This window comes from Phyllostomus discolor, chromosome 9, assembly GCF_004126475.2.
Source record: "Phyllostomus discolor isolate MPI-MPIP mPhyDis1 chromosome 9, mPhyDis1.pri.v3, whole genome shotgun sequence".
Taxonomy (NCBI): Eukaryota; Metazoa; Chordata; class Mammalia; order Chiroptera; family Phyllostomidae; genus Phyllostomus; species Phyllostomus discolor.
The window spans coordinates 79,669,423-79,683,132 of record NC_040911.2 but is presented as its reverse complement, the minus strand read 5'-3'; the positions used below and the strand labels follow the sequence as shown (position 1 = coordinate 79,683,132).

The 13,710-nt window shown below is 39.7% G+C and overlaps 1 protein-coding gene across 5 annotated transcripts in view; it reads right to left on the bottom strand.

Moving 5' to 3' along the window:
* GPCPD1 (glycerophosphocholine phosphodiesterase 1) overlaps positions 1-10,297 on the bottom strand; it is a 52,739-nt gene extending 42,442 nt beyond the window's left edge. For 2 of the 5 annotated variants that reach the window (XR_004899347.1, XM_036009588.1), the window contains exons 1-3: positions 10,090-10,262; positions 4,272-4,345; positions 1,196-1,292 (exon numbers count right to left, since the gene is read on the bottom strand). Coding sequence is in view for 4 of the 5 variants with exons in the window: in XM_036009588.1 (XP_035865481.1) it covers positions 1,196-1,292; positions 4,272-4,317 (143 nt within the window). In the remaining variant the exon portion in view is untranslated. Of the gene's footprint in view, positions 1-1,195; positions 1,293-4,271; positions 4,346-9,880; positions 10,018-10,089 lie in introns of those variants that run through there. The other 3 variants (XM_028525114.2, XM_036009586.1, XM_036009587.1) reach the window with 3 other exon arrangements.
* Positions 10,298-13,710: the final 3,413 nt, after the last annotated feature.

Here is a 13,710-nt window from a genome sequence, read left to right as displayed (position 1 = left end):
CACTTGTGGCTGAGAAAATGTGCCACATTAATAACAAACAGCAGAAAGGGTGTGTTCTACATATATTTTTGGTTTTTTTTTTCCTTAGCTTATTTCCTTGTTATTTTCCTTTGCTTTGCCATTAGTGCTTCTCAAACTATCTGCTGCAAAGGTCTATTTTTCTTTTTTTGTTTGTTTTACTCAACCAGTCCTGCAACCAATATGTCTGGTCTCCATACTCAGTTCAACGGGATGAGTCCACGGTGACATGCAAGGATGCTCTAGCATGTCAAACTGCTATAAACATTTCTAAATCCCTGCTCTCAATGTCTATGTTTCTCATATTATGTCCTAATTTTAAAAAAAAAGTTTTGTTCAGCATGGTCCACAGTCCACATTTTTAGTAGCACTGCTCCATAGGAAAACAGAATTAGAGCTTTATAATCATGAAATTTAGTATTTCTCCCAAGGAGTATTGCATGCATCTGTCTGTATACTATTTAGGATCTCATCTCTCCTCACCCTGCCCCCATATCTAGATCCTGACAACCCATAACACTCTCAAGTATCCCCAAGTGGAGAAGCACCCTCTTTGTTGACATTCATTCATTCTATCTTAACCTCATTACTGTGTAGACCAGGTAGCCAAGGCCTAGAGATACTGGATCTGCCCAAGATCACAGGTAAGTGCAGATTTGAAACCAGCACCCAAATCCACCTTCCCCCAGCCCAATGCACCAATACAGCCATGCTAAGTTTAATGGTGCATCTAATCTCCACAGTGAACTCATTTTATTACATTAGCTAAGATATCTAAATAAGTATGTGTTCTACTTTCAGCTTTTAGTTAATACTATACACATCTGAAAAAAATTTTATAGGCTAAAGCAAAAATTAAATCTTTTATCAAGAATATGTATTGAGAAAAAGATACTGCCTTAAAAAGGTTTTTTAAAAAAGGAATAGCAATATAAGCTTATTATTCAGAAAAACCAACTAAGAGTTGAAAATAGTTGTCTGAGAGGTAGAAAATTGAGGAACAGGCTAAATCTTTCCTCACCACAAACTTTGTACAAGTATCACTCTTCACAGGCACATGTGATAACTTTGACAAAAATTAAAATTAAAAGAAAAATATACCAAGCTATCTTAGAAGTCCCCAAGTTTATAATCTGAATGTCACAATTACTCTGTAACCTAACATCTCCATGCTTACCTTTCACCTGTCTCATTCTCTGGAGTAAGAGCCACAGCATTTTGAGGATTCCAGTTTCCCAAAACATCACAGTTTCCACAAATTGCAAAAACTTCTCCTAAAGGAACAGAACACCAGTTACAGTGGCATAAATAGGAGAATTTCAAGTTTGAGTTTCAGAGAGCAAGAAACGAGCAGTCAGTGCATTCGTTCTACTGGATACAGAGTCCCCTGCAGCAGAGATGGAGGACCCTCACTGGAAACATGGGTTTGAGCCCAGGTACCATACCAGCACCTGCCTTATTAACTTGACCCACCTCTATAGAATCAAAGACAGAGACAAAGAGGGATGTGGAAGGATGAACTTTTCTTCATTCGTTCAGCTACATATTGAACCAATAAACAAGCACCAAGAAGACAAAGTGATCAGACCACAGTCCCCCACTTCAAGGCAGCTTCCAATTTAAAGGGGCAATCGCTAAATGCATATAAGTATTCTAAAGAAACAGTAATTGATAATTTCCAGGACAGGAGCAATGTAACAACAAAAATCCTCAAAAAATACATTGAAAAATCTAGTATACCTTATAAAAATAATGACTATTGTTTCATCAGAACACTTCTCATCTAAATGCAGATGGCTGTAATTGAACGATAAAATAATTAAAAATAAATAAAAAATAGAACAATGCTGTAAGAGAAAAAAGAATACTTCTCATCAACAAACTAACAGAGTTATCATCTAAATTTGCTGAACTTACATATATTTAGCAGAAGTCCACACCTTCATGGATATAAATATGCAGAACTCTTTAACTTCTAACACATACTGAATTAAAATAATTAAAATTCATAATGAGAAAGATAATGAACTGGGCCTGAATGATAAACCTTAAGACAAATTCCTCCACTTTCTGAGACTAGCTTGGTTTCCAGCTTTAGGCACTAGTTTGGTAAGACCTGAATTACAGGTGGCTTAGCCGCCTGCACAAGCATTTTGTAAACTTGGACTGTAAAACTTAAGTAAAAATTCTAGGTATGAGAGTCACTCAGGTTTCAGAGTTCTAAATAAATGTGCATAAAGCACAAGGTGATTGTCTATGAGGATTTTACATCAAAATATTTCAAATACATAAACCCTTTTAAGTAATCAATTACAATTAGGTTATCATAACTTTTGTGTGTGTGTTTTTTTAAGGGTAAACACTATTGCTAAATTCAAGGCACAAATATTCACTCTCAAGAATGTGTATGTTGCTCTGCACATTATAGCATACATTGTGGCTCCTAGCTCAAAACACAGATTACCACAAAATCACTGATTTGGGCCCTTTATTATACCTCCTTTGGAAAGGAGAGTCCATTCATACTTTTTCATGGAGCCAGTTATTCCTTAGCCCCGCACAAAACAGCAGCTACTCTTTGCACTGGAAAGAACATATACCCCAAATAGAGAAGCAAAACCTAGGCAATCAGTTGGTGGTTCACTCTTTCCTCCTATAGGTGCTCCTGCATTTTACCAACTCCTCCGCACTGTTATTGTACTTTGTCTTTCTGCTGACTGCCTTTAATACGGCTTCTAGGAGGGAAAAGGAGGAAACTACTAGAACAGAGAGATCTCTTTGTTTAATTAGCTTTCATTTATAAAATATTATAAAGACTTTAAAGGAATTTGCAAACAGCACCCCCACATATTCTTTTTACTTGTCCCCTCTAACCTCACCCCTCTCTGCATTCCCTACTCGCTCGACATTCAGCAGACAACACTTCCTCCTCCTTTGGAGAAGAAATCAAGGTGATGGGAGAGAACTGGGGATTGTGGGAGTCTTCCCAACATCCCCTCCCTGTCTTTCTGTGTCCTCTCCTTCCCACCTACATATTCATCTGCATCTATATCCACCATTATCTCCCTCTAGTCCTCGAGAATGAGAGTTCCCTCTTGCCAAAATGATCCTTTTATGGTTAATTGTGTGGTCAGTCTATTTGCCTGACATAGCCAGCTCCTTCTAGCTAAACTGCCTTTGTACAACTCCCTAAATGGGAATGATACAGTTCTGTAGTCTTCTCCCACAGAGGTAGCTACACAGAGGGCTGGAGGTGAGGACTCAACCCAAGGGAGCCAACCCATCAGCTAACTAGCAATCTTCAATCTGTAGAATCTTGCCCAGAGATGAGCTGTATCAGATCATCTTGGCTAAGAATTTACACTTAGACACGAAACTCTGTCAACTGCTGTGATAGCTCCTAAAACAAAGATGCTAAATATATAGAGTGAATCAATCATTCATTCATTCTTTGAACACATACTTACCCCTGCTGTGAGCCAGGCATTGTGAGAGGTGCAGGAATTCAGCATGAACAAGACAAAGTTACATTTTTACATAGAGTTTATAACCTATCCACCAAAAAATTTACTTAGATAATTCCATAAAATCTATAAAAGGTGCTCAAGTCCTGGAACCCTGATTTCACAGGGACCTTAGTTGAAAGTGGGAGATTGCAGGAAAGAGAATTAAGGAGGTCACATAGATCTGGGCAAAAGAAATAATTTGAGAAAGTCCCAATGATTCTACAGCAGGAATGCAACTACTTTAAGGACTGGGGAGCATACCCAGAGTATATTAAACAAGGAGGCATATAACCCAGGTGCAATACTGTTTTGACATGTTATTTCACAGTAAAATAATTTCACACTAAAAACAAAAAAAGTTAAATTAAAATTATTTCACATTGCTTAAGTAGACGACAATAAATGCAATAAAGCTAAATATAAAAATATATAAGTAGGGGACAACGTTAGCCAAATATTTTACCAACTTCTTGCTCTTACAAAATTTCCCTTATTTTTATGCCACTTAAAAATCATAGCTTAATTATCTTTGTCATGTGCAAAGTTAAATAAAATCACAGCTTTCTTGGAAAATGGGGGTGGGGGTGTTTTGTTTTGTTTTGTTTTTCCTTGAGTTTACTATACTCCAAATACTTTTCTGGTATCAGGTAAGCCATAAAGATATTTTCACCAAAAAAATCAGGCCCACTCTAATAACAACTCCATATTTAAGATAAGCCAGATAAGAAAAATGCTCATTTACAATACCTGGTAACAGAGTTCCTCTTATTTCAAAGGTAACCTGAGGTGTCATTCTGACAGATTTATTTTAGGATGTTGTGCTAGAAAGAAAAAGAAAAGATACCATTTATAATATATGAAAATATCAGTTCTAAATAGCTTCACAAAAACAAAAATGAATTTTTTTTAATTTTAGAGAGGAAGGGGAAAGAAGAGAGAGAGAGAAACATCAAGTTGTTCCACTTATTTATGCATTCATTGGTTGATGCTTGTATGAGTCCTGCCTGGGGACCAAACCGGCAACCTGGGCATATCAGGACAATGTTCTCTAACCAACTGAGCTGCCTGGCCAGGACCCCAAAATGAATCTTAAGTGTGAGCAAAAGATTTCTGAGACCCTACAGAGACAAACTTCATTACTTAGGTAGTACCTAGCAAGTTTTAGGGCCCATAGTGCTACAAAACTGTTCCATAAGAGTGCATGGACCATAAAAACTGCAAAACAAGAGTGCCCGCCCAAATTTTTTTAAGGATGCAAGATTCTTTTGTCATAGACTTTCTCTTCTGAAAAGCAGCTGTTCTGAACTCAACCTATATTTCCTGACCAGGCTCATGGTATAGTGGAAGCAAAAAAAACAAAAACAAAAACAAACCAAAAACCCATAGATAGAAAAGGCTTGGGTCAAGAGAGGACTTTTACTTTAGGTTTCAACTTCAATAAAAGAGAAAGAACCAAAGACAAAGTATCATCCACTGAAACAAACCAGTCATGGTGTACAGCAAGTTTAAGAATGTGCTTCTTAGTAACTAATGACAAACACACAAAAGCCTTCCCCTAAGAATCATTCTTTTCATACTTTCTCTTTAGTATCCTTAAAACCATCAAGTCCAGTTCTGCAAACTTGAATTTGGAGTCTCAACTTTCCAACCTATTAGCAAACCCTATTGATTCTATTTGACCTCACATAGATGCTTGTCTTTCTAATATCTGAACTTCATTCAAAACCCTAATTCTCCTCCCTGTATTTTGGCTTCTAAACCTCTTCCCAGTAATAATATTTTATGTTATTTAGAATAGCCTTCCTCAATATTTTTGAAGTCACTTCAATTACTTACAGAAATCTAAATCCCTAAGCTTTTGATGTCTTTTATCATTTATCCATCTTTTTGCCTCTGAATTTTCACTTGTTTCCCCAAGCCAAACCAATCTGTTTACCATCCCCTAACTTAAGTACCTAAGGGAAGATAAAAATAAGCCCCGCCTGGCGTAGCTCAGTGGATTGAGCACAGGCTGCGAACCAAAGTGTCGCAGGTTTGATTCCCAGTCAGGGTACATGCCTGGGTTGCAGGCCATGACCCCCAGCAACCGCACATTGACGTTTCTCTCTCTCTCTCTCTCTCCTTCCCTTCCCTCTCTAAAAATAAATAAGTAAAATATTTTTTAAAAAAGATTATCTTTTTAAAATATACAATGTCAATTCTCAAGAAGGTTATATAATTTAAATATAGAAAGAACATATATATGCCACACAAGGGCACATCATAGCTACATAAGTTTTCAGTACTCCCCCAAAACTTCTGCGCCCCAATCCACCAATGTGCCTTAAAAAATTCCAATAATGTTGTTATTCTACATCATTTCTACTAACTTACTAAAGTGTTAATTTTATACATTATTTTATATTTAAAAGTCCTGAAGAAGCTTTCACGGTTCATTCTTCTATTTCCCCTTTGTTCTCCCTTGGCTCCCTGGGAACACATGTACTATTATGCAATGGTCACTGAATGGATACTGCAACCCAGAGTTAGCCACACTTTTAAGTCAAGGTAGACAGACCTATAGTAGTGGTTCCCAATGGAGGCACTTTTTAAAGAAGTCTTATGAAGTGAACATATAGTTTACTATTTTCTAATTTTTAAAAAATGTTCAGTTAGCACTAACATTCAGTATTACAGTCACTTTAGGTATATAACCTTACTGACAGACATTTGTGTAACGTATGAGTAAGTCTAGTACCTGCCTGGTACCATATACAGTTATTACAGTATTACTGACTATATTCCCTATGCTGTGCTTTACATCCCTGTATTTTGTGAGTATCAATTTAAACTTCTTAATCCCTTCACCTTTTTCACCCAACTCCCCAATCCCCTTCCCATCTGGCAAGATGAGAAGAGACCACCAGTCTCTTCTCCCTGGAGGCAATTTTGCCCTCCAAGAGTATCCTGGCAGTATCAGGAGACATTTTTGGTCACCACAATCGGGGGTGATGCCCCTGCCATCTAGTGGGTAGAGACCATGCTGCTCAACACCATAGAATGCAGAGAACAGTTCTCCACACCTAACTGTCCTGCTCCAAATTTCAATAGGGCTGAGACTGAGAAACCTGGCCTTTAATATCTATCCATATGGGGCTGCTATGGGGATCAAGAGTCCAGGCTCAATGTTAGCTATAAATTATGTATCATCCCACTTATATCAATTATAAATGTAAAGGTTGAATATACATAAACAAGACCATCAATCAGTGTGGTTTCTTGTCACTTGGATAAATACTTCCCTATTTGGCAACTCTACCATTTCAGTTAGAAAAATCCAAGATTCTGCACTGGAGAAAAATCTGTCCTTGATCAAAATCATTTCTAAGATACCGTAATCTGCTTTCTAAAAGTAAACATGACGTATTTAAAGCACATACATCCAGTTCAAGCATTGCCAAAGAATGTCCTAAGTCTAGAAACTACCTAGATTGTTAACCTCCCCCCAAAATAACCTATTATTATCGAAATATCTTAATAGTTCTCTTTTAACATGACATCCGATATGAATCTGAGTATGTAACTCTGAATACAAGTATTTTCTTTTCAAATAAATAAATATGGCTCACTGAAGCACTGCAATCTTCCATTTAAATTCATATAATACCAAGAAGAAACCTTAAGGCTAGCAAAAAGCTCAATTTATGTCATTGAATTAATTTTGAAACACACCAAAAAGCCCCACCATCCAGGAAAACTGCTGAGTAACCAACCTTACTCTCCACCTGCTTGTACTTTCACCCAGTGTTTACTACCACAGCTGTCAACTAAGGACAATCTTGTCTACATAATCCCACAGTACTCCACTCTTAGATGACTAATTTTAAATATTTTAACCAATTTTAGGGAAATCAGATGTAATTACTCTTATGCATTAAGTTCAACAAATGATACAAAATTTTCTCTAAATTTCTACTGCATTAAATGAGAAAACTATCTAAATTCAATTTAATAAAAGGGATATCAATTGCTTATTAAAACTGAGCCTTTTATTTTTAAATGGCTTGTAAGAGTGGCTACAGTAACTCGGTTGGACACAGCTGTAGTAAATGTACTATACAAAGCTATAAAAGGACAAGGTTATCCCCACAAAAACTCCCCAAATGTCAACAAAGCATCATCTTCCACTTGGACTGCCAAAAGTCATATAATTTTGATTAATTTCCACCCTATTCCCTTAATTTAATGCCATACCAAATAAAAGCCGGGAGGAGCTGCTGCTTCAGCGGTTTCCTTATCATGGATAGAGGCCAAAATTCTGGTGCAGGACTGAAGCACCCAGCTATCACCAAAACAGTGGTGACTAAGTAAAAATACTGCACTGTGGAGGAATGCAAAATTCACAGACTCAACAACACTCCCTCTTCATCCAAACAAGCAAAACAACAAAGCAAAAGACACTTGCTGGGGAGGTCTTCCAAATATACATAAAACAAGATGAAAAATTCTGCACACGTGAGCTGACTGTATACGTAATTTAACCAACTCACCTATTACCTCATGTATGGACTATGCTTCCTAAGACAGGTTTTTGGTTTGCTTTTGTTTTTAACCTTCACTTTGTGCTTTTTGAAGATAAATATTAAACAGCATTCCCATCTGAGATTTTGAGTAGCCTTTAACACTACCTGAATGTTTTTTGAGTACTCAAGCAATTAGCAAAATATGACATTATTTACATTTTTAAATATTTCTGATTTTACACTACCTGGCACAATAAATTTTACTCTCTTCTGTTTGTCAAAGAAACTATTCCAATACATGACCTTACTAGTTTACCAGCAGCTTAGGGGGCAAAAGGGAGTTTTAAGCCAAATATGGTACAGGGACATTTAGTTTAGAGCTAAATCTAAGTCAGATATTTTTAGCTAAAACATGTTTCTCTGGCTAAAAAGAACATCTCTCACTGTTTCCCCTCATTTCTTTTTCAAAGAAAAAGCTGTTTCCAAACCTCCTTGCTCTTTCCTAGACTCTAATAGCTTTGAGTCTCATAACTGGCTGTAAGGAAGGAATATATGTACATATTCCTGAGTTAATTTCTGTTCATTCTGGTGGAAGATCATTACCACCTTACTACTCTGATCCCAGTGTACTTTGAGCCAATATTTTAATCAAATGTATGCAGACATGAATGGATTTTTATTAAGAAAGCATTTCTGGATTTCATTAAGCCAAGTTAATGCCTTGATCACCTTCCAAACATTGCAGTCAAGTTTTTCCAAATATTTTCCATTTTATACTGTTGTGATATTATTTGCATATACATTTCATGTAATTTTCCTAGTTAACTTATACACAACAATTTGATTCACCGATCTATTTTTTGTACATGCAAATTTACTGCCACTGTAGGACTCCTTTTGTAGTCATTATTTCTCTGAGTCCAACTTCCCTAAGTCTTATTTTGTCTAGAATATTGGTTCTCCCTAGTTCTTAAACCAAGAACAGACAGTGCCATGTGCAGTTTTACTAAATGTTTATTTTGTGTTATTTGTAGCCAAAATATTAGGAGTTGCAAAATGTACTGATAGCTTGTATCTACTTTTTAGCTAAATCACAACTGTCAGAAATGTAGCAAGATGGAGAATCACGAAGGGGAAGAGTAGTGGGTAGAAGCTGGGGAGACCTGCGGAAGGTGACAGGCGTAGAGATAACATCGGGTCCGAACATCCTGCTCGGTCCCATCAGTTCCCCTATGTCGGTACCACAGGAGACTCAACAGCTGCCTCAAGGTGAAAGAAAGAATTCTCTCCAGCTCAAGACGGAATACATGGCAGGCTTCCTTTATAACAGGGCAGTGGGGGTAAGAGGAGGGGCTGATGAAGCACCTAACTGACTGAGGCTTTCTCCCAGAACTCATCAAGGCAATCAGGAAAGCTTCAGAAAAAGTAGAGCTCTGGAGAAAAGAGCGCTGCTGTTTTAAAACTGCATCGAGGGCACAGATGTCTATTCCTGGAACCTTTTCCTAGGAGGGTAAGGCACATTGGTTTCTTGGAATAACTGAATTATCCAAGCATGCCCCCGATTACGTGGTTAGGCAATTTCAGAAAATAAGCAGTTGTCACAGCACTCCGATGTAGGGACGGACGGGGAGAGCAGTGGTGGGCAAGGGACAAGCTGTGGGTTAGGGTACACAGACAACTTCGGCTTCATTTTTGTTTCTTCGTTCCTTAGCTTGGTCCTTCCCATACTCGCGGTGGTCCTACGCTCTTTGCATTACTTCGCAAAAATTTCAGAGAGGAACTAAGCAACAGACCAGCGGAAACGTGGCAGCAAACAATAAAAGTCGAATAAATAGATGCTACCCACCCACTTACCCGACGGAACGTCCAGGCCGCTGATTCCCCGTCAAGCAGTGCCCGGCCTGGGGTGGGGGACACTGTCCACCCCTCGGCCCAGCCGCGTGTCCCGACGCCCCCCGCCCCGCCGCGTCCCCAGGCTCGGCCGCCCTGACAGCTCGGCTGACACGTGAGCGGCCGCCCAGGTCCCTGCATCGAGCCCCCGCCCGCTCGGCTGCCCATCTCACCTGCCGGGCCCGCGGGTCGGCGGATCCCCGCTGCGGACGCCGCTGCGCCCAAGAGTGAGACCCCCCAGCCGAACTGCCGGGTTCGGCCGCCGCGCCTCGCCAGCGCTCCCCAAGGCAGCCCGCAGCAGCGCCCAGCGGCAGGAAGCGGCTGCGCTCAAACCGGTTTCAGCTGCTCCAGACCAAACCGCCAGGCCACCCCGCGGGGCGGAGCCTGAGGCACGGCGGGGCGGGGCTTGACGTCAAGCCCGGCGCCCACCCTGCCAATCGGCGGTCGCGCGCGGAGGGGCGGGCCCTGCGTTCCTGGAAAGGGGCCGAGTCAGCGCCCGAAGGTTGTGGGGCATCCCCGGAGCTCCTGGGATCCGCTTTTTCCGCTGACCCGGAGCCGCAGTAGACTGTGACAGAGGAGCCGCGGCGACCCGGAGGAGACCCGGCTCATAATCATAGACGCGTACCTTGTTTTTCAAAGGCTATTTAGAACAACCAAGTATCTGGAGGCTGGAGCTGCAATTCTGAATTGCACTGTTTCCTGTTCGAAAGTGAGGAAAATTAGCAGACCAGATGTTTTTTGGAAACTTTTATTACTAAACGACTAGCACACTTGGATCACATCTTTAAAGTTGAAAGCGAGAATTAATGACTTCAGATGGTTAAGTGTTTGTAACTGTGGCCACGCAAAGTACGGTGTACGAGCCAGCTGCACCACTTGGGAGTTGTCTAAGTTGCAGTCTCAGGACTCACAGACCTGCCAAATCAAATCCGCGTAACAAGAGCCCCAGGTTATTTGTATGTAAATTAAAGTGGGAAGGAACTTTTCGGAAAGCTAAAAAAGATCCTCTGTCAAAGTCTTTTGTCATTTATTTTCTGGAAAATACATGGGCCCCACACAAAAAAAGTTTGTTTTTCTCTTTTGGTGGTCCCAGAAAAATTGATCAGCGTTTGCTAGTTACCAACTTAAACTGTTGTCTTTCCAGCATCAAGATTAACCCCAACTAACCACTAACATAAAAACTATGTTACCAGATTCGTTAAAATCAGTGAGATACTGAAAATTAAAAAGAGCCTGTCAGGAACATCTGTTCCTGATACAGTCTTTCCTATAAGTCAGCCAGGCAATTGTTCAGCTAGCTTGAGCAGCTAGGCACCAAGGAATAGACAAGGGTCACACACAGTAACTATGCTATTCACTCAGCTTTTATTGAATGCAGTTTCACTCAGAATGGAACATCAACACACATTAATGTCCTACTCACACTCTAACTATCTAAGAGGAATATAACATACACACACAGTAATCAATTGGGGGATAAGGAACACAAGTCCCAGAGTCTCGGTCTGCAGGTCCGGGAGACAGACAGCATGGTGGGCAAAGGAGTTGTCAGCATCTTGCAAAGAAGGATCTCCAGAGCCAGGTGGGCAGCAGGGCAGGTGAAGTCCTCAGTCCAGCAGGGCAGAGCCTCTGGTGGCCGATGTGAAGGGAAATCAGCGTGGTATGTGGAGCAGCACTCTGGTGTGTGGAGCTCAGCTGTCTCAGCAATGGTCTGGAGCTTGCCTCGGTTATACTTCTAAAGTAGTGTACTCCACCCTTCTGAGTCTTTTAGATAAATGTCTTGATACCCCTGATGCCAAGTGGGGGATTTGCCCAGGATTCTTTATATGGGTGGTCCTGCCCTGCAGACACAGCTACTCTGACCACACATCTTAAGTGTGTCTCCTTGCCAGATACTTTTGCTCTGACTTAGGTAATTTACCTCTTGGACCAAAGTTTCATGGCTGACTGAGAGCCATTTTAGTTAGCATAAGTGATTCCACTTTGCCATCTTAATCAGACAATTGCCATTGTAGGGGTCCTGCTCTCCACAGAGCCACTTCTGTAGGGAATGTTGAAGGACATGTAATAGAGATAGTTTGAGTTGTGAATTGGTTGGAATGAGCCTACTGGGGAGGCATTTGGATTAGAAGAGCTCTAGCTTTAGAACTTCCAGTTTTGTAAATCAGATTGTTCATGACATTTGGCATCTGAACTTAGATTAGATCCCAGGGCATTTTAGACAATGTCATCCATTCAGATAATAAGTAATTATTAGGTGTCTACTTTGTGATAGGCACAGGATAAAATGGGTTTTTTTTTGATGGCCTTCATATTAATTCCACATTTCTTGAAGAATTAAAATTTCCTCCTAATTATGTACCATTATCTGCTAAAGTCTGCTGTTCTGCATTTCCTAGTAACTTGGAGTTTATTTCATTCCTCTGCTGTTAGTCATACTACAGTGATGAATTTCTTTCATACAAGTTTGCTTCCTTTAAATGTTTATTATAGATCTTTATTTTCCTGTAATGACCATTTAGTCACGCAATTACTTGCCTAATGCTTGTAGGTCAAGCCGATGGACCTAATTCGTGCTCCTTCCCCAAATCCTGTCAAAGGATGCTACCATCGTTGTTTTGGACTGATTCTTCTCTCAGAAATCTTCATTATGACTTGGATAGAAGGCTGACCATTTGCACTTATCTCTTGATCATTCCATCAAAATACTGTAAATATTCTCCTGAGATATTCCACAATTGCTCCACTGTCAGACTTAAAACACTCTTGATTTTCTGTAGCTTATTTATCTCACTAGTGGCCCTGCTCCCCAAACATACTGTCCATACCTTTCATTTCCTCTGCATTAGTCCATGAACAATGTCCCAAATTACAGTGTGCACTACTTATTTTTCATACAGGTGACATAATTGTTATAGTTCAGTTTTTGCAATAGATTTTTCTTTCATATAAAGGTCAATTTTATATTTAGGAAACCAAGAAAATTGTTGATTTCCAGATGATTTGAGACCCTGCTTCCTGGCATATGTCATCGGTTTGGCTCAAATCAACTTTGATAAAATTTCACACACACACACACACACACACACACTAAATTGCTGATTTTTAAAACTATTTAGGTGCCTTGAATGTGAACCTTTAAACTAACTTCAAACTGGCTGCAGCTTTTCCAGTATATTACTTTCCAAGCTTTCAAATGCATCATAGGATCAAAACATCTGTAGCGGAAGAGATTCAAATGGCAGGGTCAGAATGTCCTCCTTGACCTTTTTCTTCATCAGTAGAATGGAAATTTAAACAACACAGGTTATTTGAGATGAAGTTTGAGAAGACACCCAGCATCTACCACAGTACACGCTGCTCCCAATGTTTGTATCCCTCCGAGGCCTTCACTGATCCTCAGTTATATAAAGGAACTATGAGTTTCATCAAATCTGAGAAGTCTGTTGTAAGACAACACTAAAATGAAAAAAAAAGAACTGCCCTTTCAACTATGCCATCATACTGTCTTGTAATTTAGAATGTTTCACTTTACTTACTGAAAGTATTCTTTTATACCTATTTAGATATAAATTGTATTATATATCATTCTTTTAAAAAAATTTAGTGATGAGAGAGAGAGTAAGAGGGGGGGCATTGATTTCTTGTTCTACTTATGCATTCATTGGTTGATCTAGCATATGCTCTGCAAGGGATCAAATCCACAATCTTGGCTTATTGGGACAATGCTCTAACCAACTGAGCTACCTGGCCAGAGCTTATATACCATTCTTGTGCATATATACAAAAGAAAA